A 19,547-nucleotide genomic window follows, 5' to 3' on the forward strand; every position below is an offset into this window, starting at 1 on the left:
TCCGAGAGGATCCCTAACTATGAGATCCTGAATCAATCCTGTCTCATTACACAGGACGAGATCTAGGACCGCTTGTTCCCTCATAGGTTCCATTACATACTGTTCTAGGAAACTATCGCGTATACATTCTATAAACTCCTCCTCAAGGCTGCCTTGACCGACCTGGTTAAACCAATTGACATGTAGATTAAAATCCCCCATGATAACTGCTGTACCATTTCTACATGCATCAGTTATTTCTTTGTTTAGTGCCTGCCCCACCATAATGTTACTATTTGGTGGCCTATAGACTACTCCTATCAGTGACTTTTTTGCCTTACTATTCCTGATTTCCACCCAAATGGATTCAACCTTATTCTCCATAGCACCGATGTCATCCCTTACTGTTGCCCGGATGTCATTCTTAAATAACAGAGTTACACCACCTCCCATACCATCCACTCTGTCCTTCCGAATAGTTTGATACCCTCGGATATTTAACTCCCAGTCATGACCATCCTTTAACAATGTTTCAGTAATGGCCACTAAATCATAATCATTCACGATCATTTGTGCCATCAACTCATTTACCTTATTCCAAATACTACGAGCATTCAGGTAAAGTACACTTATGTTGGCTTTTTTACCTCTGTTCTGAATCTTAACACCTCGATCAGTAACCTCGACTAAGTTATATTTCCTCTTATCCTTTCTCCTAATTTTCCTTGTCGTTGAACCCACATCTTCATGTAACAACCTGCCGCGTCGCTTACCATTAATGTTTTCACTTCCCGTTTTATTCCTTTTAGTATTCCTGGTCCTATTCACTGAGCTCCCCTCAGTCACTGTACCTTGTGCTGTCGGCCTTTTTGATTTTTGACTATGGCTTCTCTGCCTTACACTTTCCCCCTTACTGCCTTTTGTCTCTGTCCCTGTTTTACTACCTTCCAACTTCCTGCATTTGTTCCCATCCCCCTGCCACATTAGTTTAAACTCTCCCCAACAGCTCTAGCAAACCCCCTAGGACATCGGTTCCAGTCCTGCCCAGGTGAAAACCGTCCGGTTTGTACTGGTCCCACCTCCCCCAGAACCGGTTCCAATGCCCCAGGAATTTGAATCCCTCCCTCTTGCACCATCTCTTGAGCCACGCATTCATCCTATCTATCCTGACATTCATACTCTGACTAGCTCGTGGCACTAGTAGCAATCCTGAGATTACTACCTTTGAGGTCCTACTTTTTAGTTTAATTCCTAATTCCCTGAATTCAGCTTGTAGGACTTCGCCCGTTTTTTACCTATATCATTGGTGCCTATGTGCACCACGACAGCTGGCTGTTCACCCCCCCCCCCCCCCCAGAATGTACTGCAGCCGCTCCGAGACATCCTTGACGCTTGCACCAGGGAGGCAACATACCATCCTGGAGTCTCGATTGCGTCCGCAGAACCGCCTGTCTATTCCCCTTACAAGTGAGTCCCCTATTACTATAGCCCTGCCATTCTTCTTCCTGTCCAGCTGCGCAGCAGAGCCAGCCACGGTGCCATGAACCTGGCTGCTGCTGCCTTCCCCTGGTGAGCCATCTCCCTCAACAGTATCCAAAGCGGTATATCTGTTTTTCAGGGAGATGACCGCAGAGGACACCTGCACTGCCTTCCTACTCTTGCTCTGTCTTTTGGTCACCCATTTTCCATCTCCCTCAGTACCTTTCACCTGCGGTGTGACCAACTCGTTAAACGTGCTATCCATGACGTCCTCAGCATCGTGGATGCTCCAAAGTGAGTCCATCCACAGCTCCAGAGCCGTCAAGCGGTCTAACAGGAGCTGCAACTGGACACACTTCTTGCACGTGAAGGAGTCAGGGACAGTGGACGTGTCCCTGAGCTCCCACATCGCACACGAGGAGCATGACACGGGTCTGGGATCTCCTGCCATGTCTTAAACCTTCGGTTAACTTCAACAATTACAATTTCCCACCAAAATAAATAAATAAATAAACAACGAAGAAAAAAAATATATATATACCAATGAAAAGAAAAAGAAAACAGAAAAACTACTTACCAGTCACTTACCAGGGATAAAATGCACTTCCTCCCCACCCAGCTTCGAATTCCCACCTAGATTCAAATTCCCAAACTCACTCTTGGTTCTGTCTCACTCTGGCTGTGTCTTCTCTGGCTCACTGGGAGAACTCACTGGGAGTGAGTTTACAAGTTGCTCTTTTTAAATTGTCCTGAATTGACTCCCATCCCCCACCTGCTTTTAGATCGAGTTACAGCCTTCTGCTTTGGAGTTAATCTCAACTGTTCAAATTACTGTCAGCCATGTAAATGAGGCATCCATACCTTTTAATAATAATCTTTATTAGTGTCACAAGTAGGTTTACATTAACACTGCAATGATGTTACTGTGAAAATCCCCTAGTCGCCACACTCTGGCGCCTGTTCGGTGCACTGAGAGAGAATTCACAATGTTCAATTCACTTAACAAGCACATCTTTTGGGACTGATATTATCACTGGACAAATAATCCAGAGATCCAGGGTAATGCTCTGTGGTTCAAATCCCACCAAGGCAGATGGTGAAATTTGTATTCAGTATAAATTCTGGAATTAAAAGTCTAATTATGACAACAAAGACATTGTCATAAAAATCCATCTGGTTCACTAGTGTCCTTTAGGGAAAGGAATCTTCGTTATGTGAATCCACATCCATCGCAATATGGTTGACTCTGAAATAGCCTAACATGGGTAATAATTGCTGGCCTACAGTGATGTCTACATTCGATGAATTAATACAACAAAATTAGATAACGGCTAATCTAGGGGCTGGTTTAGCACAGGGCTAAATCGCTGGCTTTGAAAGCAGACCAAGGCAGGCCAGCAGCACGGTTCAATTCTTGTACCAGCCTCCCCAAACAGGCACCGGAATGTGGCGACTAGGGGCTTTTCACAGTAACTTCATTTGAAGCCTACTTGTGACAATAAGCGATTTTCATTTCATTTTTCATTTCATTTCATTTTATCTTCACCTCCATTTAACAAGCAGCAAAATTCCTGCCACACGTGCCAGGCAATGAGAAAACCTTAACATCTCCCCATGACATTCAATGGTATTACGATCGCTTAATCCTCCACTCTCCTGGGGGTTACCATTGACCAAGACCGGACCAGTCATTTAAATACTGTGGCTGCAAGAACAGGTCAGAAGCTGGGACTTCTGCTGTGAGTAATTTGCCTCCCAACTCCCAAAGCCTGTCTACCAGGTGCAAGTCGGAGTGTGATGAATGAGTGCAGCTCCAAGAACACTCACAACACCATTCATAAAAAAGTAGTACACTTGTAACAGGTTCTGAGCAAGTCTTACAGCTTTAGCTAGGTTTGTAACTATAGACTATGCAGAACTGAAGGCTTTTTGGAAAAAATGTGTATCGAATGGGTCTTCCAGCCAGCAAACTATGAAACATCTGCCTGTAATCTGTACTGGTTCTGTTTTGCAGGAAGGTTTTGTTCCAAGGAGGGTGTGTTTGTTACTATCCCTTTGGGAGCCATAGAGTAATTAATATTTTGCATTGAAAGTCCCTAAAAGTTAATTCCTCTAACAGCAAATGAAAATGCAAATAGTTTTAAATTTGTAAAATGCACAAATTTGAAAGTTATGATATGTTTTCCTTTATGCCTGTGTCCTCTAATATTGCCATATTCAAACCTTGATAATCTGCATTGATTGCAAGATAAATTTATTTGGTGATGTTCTTTATTCTAGCCTGCATTCTAACTTGTGGAAAGTGTTGCGTATTTTAAAGCCATATCGCACTGACTGATTTACATGTATTCCAATAGGAATCACATCCAAAGCTTCCGCCGTGAGAACACACACATGATTCACCCCGTCAGCAACCTCACTGACCAGAGCACCCTGCAGGCGAATGAGATACTTAACACGTCCTTCATTGAGGCACATAACTGCAGCACCAGATGTAAGTAGTCTGAGAAGGGTAACATCTATTCCAGATTATTTTTATCTCTTACTAATGGTCATTCCTTTTTATTTATAACCATTATTTCTTGAAATATATTTCCTGCACTCTGGCATTTCTCTTCATGACCATGGACTTTAGATAAAAGTACAATTCTTGATCACCTATCAGTCTGTAACACTTTATTGATCTTGATGCAACGTAAGAGATTTGCATGGAAACAATCCATATTAAAATATTATAGAAGCCAAATTGGAAAGGCCCTGAAAACGGGTGCAGGGATTTTGATGCATTATTAACCTGCACATGGTCAGTGTAATTCAGGCAGCATGTCAATTTCATATGCTGCCTGCTCGTTTGAATGAGTACTAAGTGCAGCCAGTGCTAATTACACTGTACATTGGCTGAAAGCATCAGCAGGAAAGCATCAGCAGGCGGCCCAAATTTGTAACTTCCCGGCACTATTTAAAGCTAGCTATGCACCACTTAAATGGAAGGTACATTGTGACTGGAGCGGATGCTGACTGCCATGCAGGAACTGAATCCGACCTGGTGAACATGGTATAATTTTGGAGGGAACAGGTTCCAAATTAAATGAATGCTGAGTGTAGCCAGTGCTAATTACACTGTACATTGGCAGAAAGCTACAGCAGGCGGCCCAAATTTGAAACTTCCCGGCACTATTTAAAGCTAGTTATACACCACTTAAACGGAAGGTGCATTGTGGCTGGTATGGATGCTGACCACCATGTAGGAAGTGAATCTGACCTGGTGAACATTATATATTCTTGGAGGGAGCAGGTTCCCAGATTTTTGGACACTGCATTGGAGTCCTTGTGTAGGAGGTGGAAAATAGAGCAGCAGGAAAGTTCCATAGGAGAACCTCTGGACCCATGAATGTCATGGCAAGGAGTTTCATTGCAGGAGGATCAGAGACTTGGCATATCCTTGGCCTGTGATTGACTCTTAAATTCCCTCAGGGATGGGCAATCAATGCTAGCTCAGCTAGCGACACCCACATCACATGAACGAATAAAAAAAACCCTGGGGACATGTGTTCAAATTGCACGATAGCAGCTAGTGATAGTAGCTAGTGGAATCTAAATTCAATTATTAAATCTGGAATATAAAGCTAGTCTCAGTAATGGTGACCATGAAACTAGCATTGGTTGCCATAAAAATCTACCTGGTTCGCTAAAGTCTAAAGAAATGTAAATCTACCATCCTTACCAGACTCTCAGAAATGTGGTTGACTCTTAATCACAGAATGACAGAATCATACAGTGCAGAAGAGACACGTAAAAACACCTGACCTACCTACCTAATCTTATTGACCAGCACTTGACCCATAGCCTTGAATATTTTGATGTGCCAAGTGTTCATCTAGATACTTTTTAAAGGATGTGAACTGACCCGCCTCTACCACCCTCCCAGGCAGTGTGTTTCAGATCGCCACCACTGTCTCTGTAAAAAGGTTTCCCTTACATCCTCCCTAAACCATCTGCCCCTCACCTTGAAGTTGTGTCCCCTCATGACTAACCCTTCAACTAATGGGAACAGCTGTTTCCCATCCACCCTGTCCATGCCCCCCATAATCTTTTACACCTCGATCAGGTCACCCCTCAGTCTTCACTGCTCCAATGAAAAGAACGAAAGCCTATCCAGCCTCTCTACATAACTTAAATGTGCCATCCCAAGCAATATCGTGATGAATCTCCTCTGCACCCCATCCTTCCTTTTTTGTGGCGATCAGAACTGCACACAGTACTCCAGCTGTGGCCTCACCAAAGTTCTATACAACTCCAACATGACCTTCCTGCTTTTGTAATCTATGCTTTGATTAATAAAGTACAAAGTCTTACAACACCAGGTTAAAGTCAAACCTGTTGGACTTTAACCTGGTGTTGTAAGACTTCGTACTGTGCTCACCCCAGTCCAACGCCGGCATCTCCACATCTTGATTAATAAAGGCAAATGTCCCACCCTATTAACCTCCCCTTCCACCTGCAGAGATCTATGGACAAACACGCCAAGGTCCCCATGTTCCTCAGAACTTCCTAGTGTCATGCCGTTCATTGAATACTTCCTATCAAATTAGTCCTTCCAAACTGTATCATATCACATTAGGGTTAAATTCCATTTGCCACTTTTCCGCCCATATGGCCATCTCGCCTATATCTTCCTGTAACCCAAGACACTCAACCTCAGTGTGAACCACCCAGCCAATCTTTGCGTATATGTGCAAACTTACTGCTCCTAAACCCCCCCCAACATAGTCATCTTTGTCACTTACATAAATGATGAATAATAGAGGACCCAGCACATATCCCTATTGTATGCCACTGGACACTGGCTTTCAGTTACTAAGGTAGCCTTCTGTCATCACCCTCTGTCTCTTACAACTAAGACAATTTTGAATCCACCTTATCAAGTTACACTGTATCTCATGTGCATTTGCCTTCTTTATAAGTCTCCTATGTGGGACCTTATCAAAGGGTTTGCTGAAATCCATATAAACAACACCATCTTCATCTGCACACCTGGTCACCTCAACAAAAAATCAATCACATTTGTTAGACCTCTGACAAAGCCATGTTGACAATCCCAGATCGTACCTTACCTCTCCAAAAAGGAGATAATATCTCTTTCAGAATTTTCTCCACTAGTTTCCCTACCACTGATGTGAGACTCACTGGTATGTAGTTCCCTGGCTTATCTCTATAACCCTTCGTAAATAGAGCAGCCACAGTAGATGTTCTCGAGTCCTCTGGTATCTCCCCCTTGGCCAGAAGGAATTAAAAATTTGGGTCAGAGCGCCTGCAATCTCCTCCCTTACCTTCAACAGCAGCCTGGGATACAATTCATCCGTTCCTGGAGATTTGTTAAGCCTGCCAACACCTCCAATACCTCATCACTCCCTACGTCAATTTGCTCAATAACCTTGCAGCCACTCTCCAAGAGTTCATATTACATTCTCAATCTCTTGGGTGAAGACAGATACGAAACACCCTACCAATGTCCTCTTGCCCCTTGTTCCTAATGGGCCCTATTCGTTTCCTGGTTATCCTCTTCCCAGTGAGAAACAAAGAGAATATCTTGGGATTTTCCTTTTACCTGCCAGAGCTTTCTTGTATCCCCTCTTTGTTCTCCTAATTTCTTTCTTAAGCTCCATCTTGCACTTTCTGTACTCCACTAATGCCTCTGCTGATTTGCTCCCTTAAAACTTGCTAAAAGCCTCTCTTTTCTATCTCATTATATCCTGAATATCTCTGGTCATCCATGTTTCTGTGAGCTTGTTGTTCCATTCTATTACTCTAGATGGAACATGTTGGGCCTGTACCCTCCCCATTTCCTTTTTGAAAGCCCCCACTGCACTTCTGTAGATTTCCCCACAAGTAACTTGTAATGACTTCGACCAGGCCTTTGAGAGTGGCTAATTGGAATGCGAGTTTCCTGATTAGGGGGCCAATCAGGGAACCTCTTCTTTGTATATAACAGGGAGTGTCAGATCCTCTGCACTCCCAGTGTAGACAGCAAGCTGAATACACCAGATTGTACTGCTATTGGTTTTGTTAATAAAAGGGATTCTTGTGAAGGGACTTGCATCTCTGTGGACTTCTTACATAACTCTTTCCAGTCTACCTTGGCCAGATCCTGCCTTATTTTTACTAACGTCCATGCTTCCCGCTCTCCCCTATCCAAAACTTTTTTTTTTGCAACTTCTAAAGTGGCCTAGCAAGCCACTGAGTTCATGGGCAATTTAGAATGGGCGACCAATGCTGGTCTTGCCAGTGACAACAACATCCCATGAAAATAAATCCTTCTCACACACTTCGCCCTCATCCCACACTCATTTCTGATTTCTAAGCATGCACTTCTTACATTCCAATTCCCTCACCCTTATATCCAACTCATTTTAGATACTGAAGAGTTGGAACCTGGTCAGACAATAAAGGAACAGCAAAAACAAAGTGGTTAGCACTGTTGCTTCACAGTGCCAGGTGTTGCCTTTTTTTACCCACTGTAATCTGGCAATCAATGAGGTTGCCCTTCTTTCTTTGGATATCAATATTATATTGCTCAGAGTCGCCAGGTATCAAATGATACCACCACAAGGTTCAACCGGGTATCGATCAAAGAGCCAAACACCAGTTAGTTAGTTCAAGATCAAGGGTACTTTATTTACACACCCAAATAATGTGGGCAGCACGGTAGCGTTGTGATTAGCACAATTGCTTCACAGCTCCAGGGTCCCAGGTTCGATTCCGGCTTGGGTCACTGTCTGTGCGGAGTCTGCACATCCTCCCCGTGTGTGCGTGGGTTGCCCTTAGTGTTCGGTGGGGCTACTGGGTTATGGGGATAGGGTGGGGGTGTTGACCTTGGGTAGGGTGCTCACCTTGGGTAGGGTGTTCTTTCCAAGAGCTGGTGCAGACTCGATGGGCCGAATGGCCTCCTTCTGCACTGTAAATTCTATGATCTATGATCATGCAACATAAACACTACTAGTTAAACTACACCAATCAACTATGACAACATATACTTAACTTCAGGCACCCGGCTTAGGTCAGAGGAACAGTGGCCGTTGTTCGATTCTGGGTCTATCGGGTCTGGAGAAGTAACTGCTACTCAGCTGGGCTCATCCGTCTGGTAGCGGGCATTGAACTTGCTTCTGATGGTGCTGCACTTGGAAGTAGACATTGCCGGAGCGCCAGGTCCAAGAGAGGCCGAACACATGGTGGTCTCCCTTTTTATCCTTGGGGGTTTTCACGCTCTTTTGGGCGGTCCTTCAGTTTGGACTCCACTAATTGGGTAATTCTTGATCACTGTGTTCGATTCGAACCAATAAAGGGGCGGGTGCCTTGATGGCTGGGCGTGTCCTAAGCGGTCATTGACCCTGTTGTTTACACTTCCCGAGTATAGGGAGTGGCGCCAAAATGTCTTGGGATTGTATCAGTCGCTCAAGTATCAGTCTTTTGTCTTACGGAGATGGGCCATCAAAATGCTAATCGGTCGGGGGTTTCGATGCTGTCTGGATTCTTCGCTCACAAATATACATTCAGGTTCTGAGCCTGCCTGAATCTCGCATTGTCCATTTTTCCCGTTATGCTTTGCGACCTTCCCTGTTCCTTATTGTAAGTGGCCATCCCAGATGGCCACACAGGGTTCCAGGTTCGATTCCCGGCTTGGGTCACTGTCTGTGCGGAATCTGTATGTTCTCACTGTGCCTGCGTGGGTTTCCTCCGGGTGCTCCGGTTTCCTCCCACAAGTTCCGAAAGACTTGCTGGTGGGTAGATTGGACATTCTGAAAGCGACTAGGGGCTTTTCACAGTAATTTCATTGCAGTGTTAAATGTAAGCCTCCATGTAACAATAAAGATTATTATTATTAAAAGAAGATCACAACACCATCATTTGATTTTACATTCATAGCCACGTGCTAATAGACTGCCATGGTCCATATCTTAGAGGTTAGATCAGAGGTTGGGTCAGCAAATGATGAAACACCAGGGACATGGAGGCTGCAACCAGGACAGGAGGCAAGAATAACGCAGATACTAGCATGCTGGAAGGCCAGGTTAAACATGCGTTCTGCTTCAGAGGGATCGGGAGTAGGGGTGGCTACTGCAGAATGTTGATGGAGATGCATGATCTATTGGGAAACCTGACAGAAAACCTGAGCATAGAGGAGTTCAGCAACAATTTGTTACAGAGCTTGGAACCCATCCTTTCCAGTATGATGTTAGTGGCCACCTCCATTTGCACACTTATGGACCTAACCATGATGTAGCATCTGATGACTTATGGATAAACAACAGCCACTTAATGTTTGAGTGCTGCAATGAAAACTCAAGATTGCTGTCATACAAGGTTATCTTGCTTCCATGTATGCTCAGACTGCAGATCTCATGGCTGCAGATATTTTTTAAAATAATTTTATTCGACAGATTTTCACCATACAAAAGAAAAACAAGAACAACCCCAACAATATAAAAAACAATTCCATCCCCAGAATCAACGGGAACAAACTCCCGAAAGTGGATGATGAACAAACCCCAACAATTGTAGAACCCCTCCTTCGCCCCCCTCAGCTCGAACTTCACCTTCTCCAGGGTCAAAAACTCAAGCAGGTCCCCCCGCCACGCCGAGGCACAGGCTGGAGAAACTGACCTCCACACCAACAGGACCCAACTATGAGTGGTCAGCGAGGCGAAGGCCAAGACATCTGATCCTGCTCCCGCCTGCAACTGGGGCTGGTTCGACACCCCAAATATGGCTTCATGGGGACCAGGTGCACATCCAAGACCACCGAGATTGTGCTAAATACTGTCCACCAAAACCTTTCCAGCTTTGCGCAGGACCAAAATATATGAACATGGTCTGCGGGGCCCCTCCCACATTGCTCATAGACATTCTCCACCCGTCATACAGCTGGCTCATCCTTGATTTCGTGAGGTGTGCCCTAGACACCACTTTCAGCTTTATCAGCTTCAATCTCGCACACTAGATCGAGGCATTCACCCTCCGCAGCACCTGACACCACAGTTCCTCTTCCAAAACCCCATCCCCCCAGCTCCTCCTCCCACTTTGCCTTCATCCCATCCATAGACACCTTATCCTCCTCCAGGATCCTCCCCGAGATCACCGAAACAGCCCCCCCTCTCCAACCCTCCCGCTGACAGCACCGCCTCCAGCAGCGAAGAGGCCGACGCTATCGGGGAGGTCAGGAAAACCTTTGTTAAGTCCGAACCTGCAGGTACCTAAACCATTCCCACTCCACCAACCCATACTTCTCTCCCAACTCCTCTAGGCCCGCAAATCCCCCTCCACCTCCACCCCTCCAAGGAACAAATCCTTCACTTCCTTGATCCCATAACACCATAAGACATAGAAGCAGAATTAGGCCACTTGGCCCATCGAGTATGTTCCGCCATTCAATCATGGCTGATATTTTTCTCATCCCCATTCTCCTGCCTTCTCCCCATAACCCCTGATCCCCTTATTAATCAAGAACCTATCTATTTCTAAAGACACTGTGATTTGGCCTCCACAGCCTTCTGCGGCAAATGGTCCCACAGATTCACCACCCTCTGACTAAAGGATCATCCCTTTAGTCTGAGATGGTGTTCTCTGGTTCTAGTTTTTCCTCCAAGTGGAAACATCCTCTCTACGTCCCACTCTATACAGGCCTCGCAGTATTCTGTAAGTTTCAATAAGATCCCCCCTCATCCTTCTAAACTCTAACGAGTACAGACCCAGAGTCCTCAACTGTTCCTCATACGACAAGCTGTTCATTTCAGGGATTACTCTTGTGAACCTCCTCTGGACCCTTTCCAAGGCCAGGACATCTTTCCTTCGATATGGGGCCCAAAACTGCCCGCAATACTCCAAATGGGGTCTGACCAGAACCTTATATAGCCTCAGAAGTACATCCCTGGTCTTGTATTCTAGCCCTCTTGACATGAATGCTAACATTGCATTTGCCTTCCTAACTGCCGAGTGAACCTGCACGTTAACCTTAAGAGAATCATGAACAAGGACTCCCAAGTCCCTTTGTGCTTCTGTTTCCTAAGCATTTCCTCATTTAGAAAATAGTCTATGCCTAAATTCCTCTTTCCAAAGTGCATAACCTCACACTTTTCCACATTGTATTTTATCTGCCACTTCATTGCCCACTCTCCTAGCCTATCCAAATCCTTCTGCAGCACCCTTGCTTCCTCAATACTACCTGTCCCTATTATGAAATTGAGTTCTTTCTGCCCTCAGTCAAAGGCGGAGTCGGGTTCATAGGTATTCATTTATTTTATTTCAACCAGCTTGCAAGCCTCACTCACCCTGACAAAGACCAGAGACCACAGCCTCCGACTTCTCCAGAGTGAGTGAACAAAGAGAGACAAAGCATGTGTTCTCATACACATTCATGTAACATCAAGTTTCACATACACCCGGCCAAATAAGGTAATTGTAATGAATGCAAGATTCTCATAGGTCTTTCTCACACATTCCTTGACCTGGCCATATAACCTGATCTTCACAATTACTAATCCTGATAGGCCCACTATACATTCCTCAGCCCTGGGGCCCCTTTCTCCCAGCATCCTTTGCAGCATCCTTTGCACAAAGAACTGGTCCTAATGGCTACCCATCCCCCTCCTGGCCATGCTTTGCCCAGCCCCTTTGTTCATTCCCTGCAACCCCGGATTAATGTCTATAAATGCACTATCCTAATCTTCTGCTTTCCTATATTAGGGTGTACCTCTACACTATCCTAACTGGTCATCCCAGTCTAATGCCCTTTTCTTTAGTTCAATTCCTCATTCCCACCTTTTATCATTTCATGATAACTATTGGTCCGCCCCCCTGAATTGTACCCCGTACTTGGAGTTCCCCCTCATCCCCAGTTTTGCTGCAACTCCAACTCCCGCTGCAGCCCCTCATCGTCTGCCGCACCCTCATGGGTCCTAACCACCAGGGTTCTAGGGGTGTTTCTTTGTTCTAGTGCGACCTGCATTTTGCCCATCACACATTTGAGGATGACTAGGCCTACAAAGATGCAGCCGAGTGCCACAGCTAAATACATGGCCATGTTTATCAACCGGTCCTTCCACCCTCCGAATCCCCAGCTTCCCCAAGAGCCGGGGTCGTTCATACCGTCTAAGTGGTCCCGTATGCAGTCCATAAATGTAGTGATGTTAGCGGTTAGGTCCTGAACCCCCATGATACACTTTCCCTTCACTATGGCGCATACCCCACCTTCACGGGCCAGCAGATAATCAAGGGCATATCGGTTCTGCATGGCAAACAATCGCAGTTGGGACAATTCCTGCGTTATTGCCCAGAGAGCCCCCAAGGTTTCGTTTCCTGGAATGGTGAGGCCACAGATGAAGCAGTTCCAATTACTGGCCACCAAGGAACCCCCCACATCTCCCAGTGTCACGACGCTTAGGACTCCCCATCCGACTGAGTGGCCCCGGGTTGGGCGCGAGGACCTGGTTTTTTTTTCCAGTTCTCGCAGAATTCTGCTGAGACTGCCCAACGTACCAAATGATTGTGTTGGGTCCACTCAGAGGGGCAGGGGACTGTGGTGGGGACTAAAGATCCGTTAGCGATTTGGCTGGGAAATGGATGGGACAAAACATTGGTCGCTGTGCCATTAAAAAAATAGTGTCCTTGGTCAGTATACAGGCTGGCATCACAGTCAGTATATCGGTTAAGCAGAGATCCCCCAGTAGCCCAGTTCATCCAGCTTCTGAAGGCCCATTCGGCCTTCCTGGCAATGCGGAAAGCCCTATCTCCAACAGTGATGCAAGAGACATTCGCCCCGCCGCAAAGGAGCTGGAGGACTGCCTTCAGCGGAACGCAGGTGGTATTGTGACAGATGCATTGGCCTGACGTCTGGGTTACGTGTTACTGTCGGTCAGTACAGGTGGAGAACAAACATGTTATATTCGTTTCCACCTCTACCAGCAGACAACCGTACCCTTTCCCGCTAAAACAATGTTCATACGACCGGGGGTCTCTGTTAGGAGTAAAGTGGCTGGGTATATATGCCCTCCACCTTTGAAGCTTGTCATATTGAGAGTGGGAATTATCCCGGGGAAGGGGAAAGCAAATTGCCGGTGGGGCTGAATCCGAGTCGTAAGGGAGAGTGACCTGCTCGGGCGGTGGCTCAGAATGCTGACAGTGAACCAGTTTGGGGAGTTCACCAAAGCTGTGAAACCAAAAATAACCTTGCCACGGATGCGGGGTCCGGATAGCAGACAACCCTTCCTTGGCCATACATACGGTGATAAGTTTGGTGGAAAAGATTCACAGTTCCCAGGTTTCCTTCCTCCCGGGTCCCAAGTGAAGTAAGTATGCTCTCTGATAATCTGCGTTACCGTCATGCCCCCCACTTCACCCTTTCCTTCCTACTGCTATTCTTCCTGTCTCTCGGGCAACTTTCACCTACCCCTCCCGCTTGGCACGATTTTACCTTTATGGCACCAGCCTTGTTACGTCCAAAATCAAATTTACATTTATGTCCATGCAACTTTTCCTTCCCATCGTCGGGACCGATGTAATTGTTTCATTAATCCTTCACTGTCCGTTAACCTGATGACCTTCCATGATCCGATATCTTGCCCTCATACATGAGGGCAGCGGAGAACGTCATCTCTACATAGGTGAAATGTCCTTATAGGTTGGCCGCGATGACAGGTAAAGATGTCGCTCCTCCTATCCATTCCTTCCTTGGCAAGTGCCCCAATCGTGGCGAGGCCGAGGACAGCCCAGGCGGCCCACATCCAAACCGACATATTCCAAACATGTAAAATGGCGCTGGGGAAAGGAGGCAAGTTAGTGACCGACCTTTTTACAGTGGTGGAGGTGGACCCAAGTGCTCCTCCCCTCTATTTTAGCTGCAGTAGGGGTAGTAAGGAGAACTTGGAAGGGCCCCTCCCACCGAGGATCCAAACCTTTCCAAGTCCAATTTTTTACCAGGACATAACTGATACCCCGTTGGGGCAGCACGGTAGCCTTGTGGATAGCACAATTGCTTCACAACTCCAGGGTCCCAGGTTCGATTCCGGCTTGGGTCACTGTCTGTGCGGAGTCTGCACGTCCTCCTCGTGTGTGCGTGGGTTTCCTCCGGGTGCTCCCGGTTTCCTCCCACAGTCTAAAGATGTGCAGGTTAGGTGGATTGGCCATGATAAATTGCCCTTAGTGTCCAAAATTGCCCTTAGTGTTGGGTGGGGTTACTGGGTTATGGGGATAGGGTGGAGGTGTTGACTTTGGGTAGGGTGCTCTTTCCAAGAGCCGGTGCAGACTCGATGGGCCGAATGGCCTCCTTCTGCACTGTAAATTCTATGATAACTGCCAGGCAGCATCTGAGACGAGCTAGGAAACGGGGCCAGTGTCAGGTGAGCCACTTTAACCTGACCATGGAGTTCCTTGAGAACTTTAGTGAGGGATATGACATAAGTCGTCATTTTTTCAGTCATTTGGTGAAACTGGACCAGTTTGGGGATATGTTGGTTCCAGGGTTCTGAGGGGTCTGCCATAAAGGATCTCTGCAGGAGAGAGCCGGGCCAATCCCGCAGGTATAACTCACAGCTGGAAGAGGGTGACGGGGAGCAACTTAAGCTATATTAACCCCGTTTCTGCTCACAGTTTAGCCAACTTGGTTTTGAGGGTCTGATTGTGTCTCTCAACCAACCCGGCAGCATGTGGCCGGTATGCACAGTGTAACTGCTGGCGTTTGCCCAGCTGGGAGCAGAACTCCTTATTAATCTGTCCAATAAAATGGGGGACGTTGTCGGAACTTAATTGAGCGGGTATTCCTTACCGGGGAATGATCTCTCGCATTAGAACCTTAACCACAGTAGCAGCCTTATTATCAGTAGTCGGATACGCCTCAATCCATTTGCTGAACACATCCACAATGACCAAAACATATTTAGAACATTGACACCTTTCCAACTCAATGTAATCCATCTGGAGCGTTTCAAAAGGACCACTGGGTGACGGGGTTTCCCCCTTCTCACAAGGGATACCCTTGCCGGTGTTATACTGCTGACAAATCAAACACCGGTTACTGATACTTTGGGCCAGCCCCTGCATCTTTGGATGCCACCAAGTGTCCAGCAACAAATCTCTAGTCTCTTGAGCCCCACAGTGAGTTGCAAAGTGCACACACTCAATGAACCACAATGCTAGCACATCAGACATGCAAGTCTGACGTGCTGGAGTGGTCCACAAACAAGAGACAGGATCATATGTACAACCTAACTGTTTCCACATTTGTTCATCACCCTCAGGAAAGTCCTCCTGTAACCTTATTGTGGTGATGTGCATCACTGTAAATACATGTAAGCTAGACAGACACTAGAGGGAGCACCAGAAACATCAAACACACTCTCAACCAATAGATAAGTTAGATAGGAGGTGACCAATGGACATTCACGATACACAAGGAGGTGACACGACCACAGGGGGGCATTACACCAACCCATATATAAAGGACACCACACACATGATCAGTCCTTTGGCCAGTGGAGACAGTCAGTGAGGAGAGGCACAGGGTTGATTCATTATCACACCCACCAGGTGGAAGACAGCAGCTGGTCAGTCAGTTTAGGTAGCTACAATAGGACTAGCAGTAGTGTCGAACTCAAGTTATAAAAGTGTACATAGTGTAAATAAATGAGTTGAAGTTATTTGCACAAATGCAACACAAGGAAGTCGCTTATGTTACAAAGGAAACATAACAAAACACTTATGACGTCTTGGATGGCTGGCATTGGCTTGTCAGAAGCAGACCTGTTTCTTTCAGAACTCTTATTCTGACTCATCATTTTAGGCACCACCACCTGCTGAGTCTGCATGGCTGTCCGCGCCTCACAATCTGCGCGTCCATTACCAACGTCAACCGGAGTCTTACCGTTCGTATGGGCAGCGCATTTAATGACGGAAATCTGCGCGGGCAAGAGGAGGGCCTGCAGTAGGTCATTAACTAAACCTCGGTGGGATATCTCTATGCTCGCCGAAGTAAGGAATCCCCTATTCTTCCAGAGTTGTCCAAAGTCGTGGACCACCCCGAAGGCATACCGTGAGTCAGTATAAATAGTCACCCGGTGATCTACCCCAAGTATACATGCGCGGGTAAGGGCAAAAAGTTTGGTTTGCTGGGCCCAGTAGGGGGTTTGGAAAGCTGCCGCTTCCATGGTCAGGCCATCCTGATCCACTATCGCGTAACCGGACAGTCTCTGGCCGGTTGGGCTAATCAATGCGCTGCCATCAACATATAGGGCTATGTCAGGTTGATCTAACAGGATATCATTCAAATCGTCCCTTACTGTGGTATCTTCCTGAATCAGTGTCAGGCAGTCGTGGCCAGGCGCATCTTCATGCTCGGGGGGGCTGCTAAGGAAACAGGCTGGATTGATAGTATTACAATATTTAAATCTGTCTTGGGATTATTTAAAAGATATATTTCGTACATATTTTGACGAGCTGTGGTAAGGTGCTGAGTCTGCAGCTGCCCCAGCAGCCACAGACTCAAGTGGGAGCTATACACCGTAATGTCCTGTTGGAGAGTTATATTGGCAGCAGCCGGCAAACTATTGTATATAGCTGTCAGGATCTAGGTGCAGACAGGGTGGCCCAGCGCCACCGGATCCAGTTTGGAAGAGTGATATACCACGGGCCGGTGCTTATCCCATGTTGCTGGGTTAGTACTGCTGTTGAGCACCCTTCTAGAATAGTACAGTATAACTGGAACGGTCGGTCGTATAAGGGCCTGCCTAGGGCTGGGGCTTGTACTAAGGCCTGCTTCAGGAGACGGAAGCCTTTGAGTGCCTCGCTGGTGAGAGTAAAAGTCCTTTCCTTGCTGGTGTAAGGCGTCAGCAGCTTAGTATAGACAGCAATGTTCGGTATCCATTGCCTGCAATAATTTACCATGCCCAGCCAGTGACGGACATCTTTGGCTCTGGTAGGGGTGGGGAATTGGCATATAGATTCAATCCGACTGGCTTCGAGGCTTCTTTCTGTGGTTGTGAGTAAGACTCCCAGGAACTTGACTTTCGTTTGAGCCACCTTGGATTGTGAAACAACATAGCCCAATGAAGATAGGTGGTTTAATAACTGTATCACGTCCTCCCTAATTACTGGGCTCGTCGGGGCTTGCTACCAATAGGTCATCTATATACAGTGCTAGAGTGGAACCATGCTCGAAATTCAGAGCCTGGATTTGGGTCTGCAGACATCTGGAGAAGAGTGTAGGCCTCGCAGGGGGGAAGGAGGCTGATTGTTGCCATAAATGTGGTGGTATTGCAACAAGGTCGGCTATGCCTTCCTGTCCCATGACAGTTGCCGTGATTGTGATTGGCCATTCGGTCCCGATTAACAACTGAAACTTTGTCTCTAGTTTCCGGTCCCGTCCGGTTCTATCATAAGCGAGGGTAACATGGTGCAGTGAACGTTCTACGTCTAACGTCCAGCACTGAGGTATAGTGGAAACATAACATTGTCTTGCCGGCTTCCATGATTGAACCGTTACCCCTTCATTCCCGCATTCCAGCCACAGCTGGAATATACACAGTAGATCTCAGGCCAACAAGTTACTGTCCAATCCGGTGGTAATCACAAATTGATGGTCCGTCGACTCATTCTCATAAGTCACCTTCACTGGTTCAGAAAGGGGATATTGACACACTTGGCCTTGAAACCCCGACAAATGTTGTGTGTGGTCAGATATCGGTAGTTGGAATACTGATTGCACCGAAGACGTGGTTGCTCCGGTGTTGACCATGAATGGATAATGTAGATCCCCTATCTTCAGAGATATAATGAGTTTTCTGTCCGATTGGAGGATCCGTATAACAACATTGGCTAGTCAATCTTGGGATGGGAAGGGGTTTGCATGGGAGAAGTTGGTGGACCTAATCTGTCCTCCCCCTCCTTGCAGGCGGGTGTCCTCCTTCTACTGCCTGTCTTCTAAATGGGCATTCCTGATGCCAGTGATCTGTTTGGCCACAGTTGAAGCATGAATTATCCCTTCTGTATCCTTGCCCTCTTCCTCGCCCCTTCTTGCGGTTGACCCATGGCCTCGCAGGTTGTAAGATTGCCGGTTCATACGGCGGGCCGTAGAGGGGGGCTGAAGGTCCATTTGGGTGGGTTTGATATCCCCTCCTGTACTGATCCATCCACCCGAGATCGCAATATTGGGGTTCCATCTGGTAAGCCACTGCACCCACATTAGCCACTGCATCCACATTCGGTTGGGGTCTTAAATCGTCCTTTTTCATGACATATTCGGTCTTAATCTTCGTAACCTGACCCCCTTCATGGCCTCCACTCTCTTTCCAATAAAATTTAACTGCCCGGGCCATCTGGGAAGGGTCATTCTCTGACCAGTTCATATTATTACATTTCACAGCGGTGCCACGGAAGGGGGTAGGCAATGCATCAACATAGCACAATATGGAGGGGAGTTCTGATCGTTTTGATATGGTAAGTCACCTGATGGTCCACGATATATCTCATTAAAGCGATCCCGAAATTCCTCTTGCTCCTCTGTCTTTTTGGGTTTGATATCTAGGATGGCAGAGATGTTTTATGGGCTTTTGAAACGTGACATTTAGCGCATTCATGATTTGTGCCCGTCTATCATCATCTTGGGTATGGGCCTGTTGAAGGGCATCGTGGTCGGCATAATTCAAATGGTTGAGGTGATTGCAGTATTTGGCTGGAGTTAAAACTGTTAGACTAGGGCCTAGAGTCCATAAGACCATAAGACATAGGAGTGGAAGTAAGGCCATTCAGCCCATCGAGTCCACTCCACCATTCAATCATGGCTGATTTCAACTCCATTTACCCGCTCTCTCTCCATAGCCCTTAATTCCTCGAGAAATAAAGAATTTATCAACTTCTGTCTTCAAGACACTCAACGTCCCGGCCTCCACCGCCCTCTGTGGCAATGAATTCCACAGACCCACCACTCTCTGGCTGAAGAAATTTCTCCTCATCTCTGTTCTAAAGTGTCTCCCTTTTATTCTAAGGCTGTGCCCTTGGGTCCTAGTCTCCCCTGTTAATGGAAACAATTTCGCTACATCCACCCT

At 46.7% G+C, this 19,547-nt stretch overlaps 1 protein-coding gene across 1 annotated transcript in view; it reads left to right on the forward strand.

Annotated features, from left to right (window-relative positions):
• Positions 1–19,547, forward strand: part of LOC140417302 (receptor-type tyrosine-protein phosphatase U-like) — a 1,277,635-nt gene that overhangs the window by 834,271 nt on the left and 423,817 nt on the right. Inside the window, exon 16 of the mRNA XM_072501194.1 lies at positions 3,816–3,952. Within this exon, the coding sequence (XP_072357295.1) occupies positions 3,816–3,952 (137 nt within the window). The remainder of the gene's footprint in view (positions 1–3,815; positions 3,953–19,547) is intronic.

This window comes from Scyliorhinus torazame, chromosome 1 (genome assembly GCF_047496885.1).
Source record: "Scyliorhinus torazame isolate Kashiwa2021f chromosome 1, sScyTor2.1, whole genome shotgun sequence".
Classification (NCBI taxonomy): Eukaryota; Metazoa; Chordata; class Chondrichthyes; order Carcharhiniformes; family Scyliorhinidae; genus Scyliorhinus; species Scyliorhinus torazame.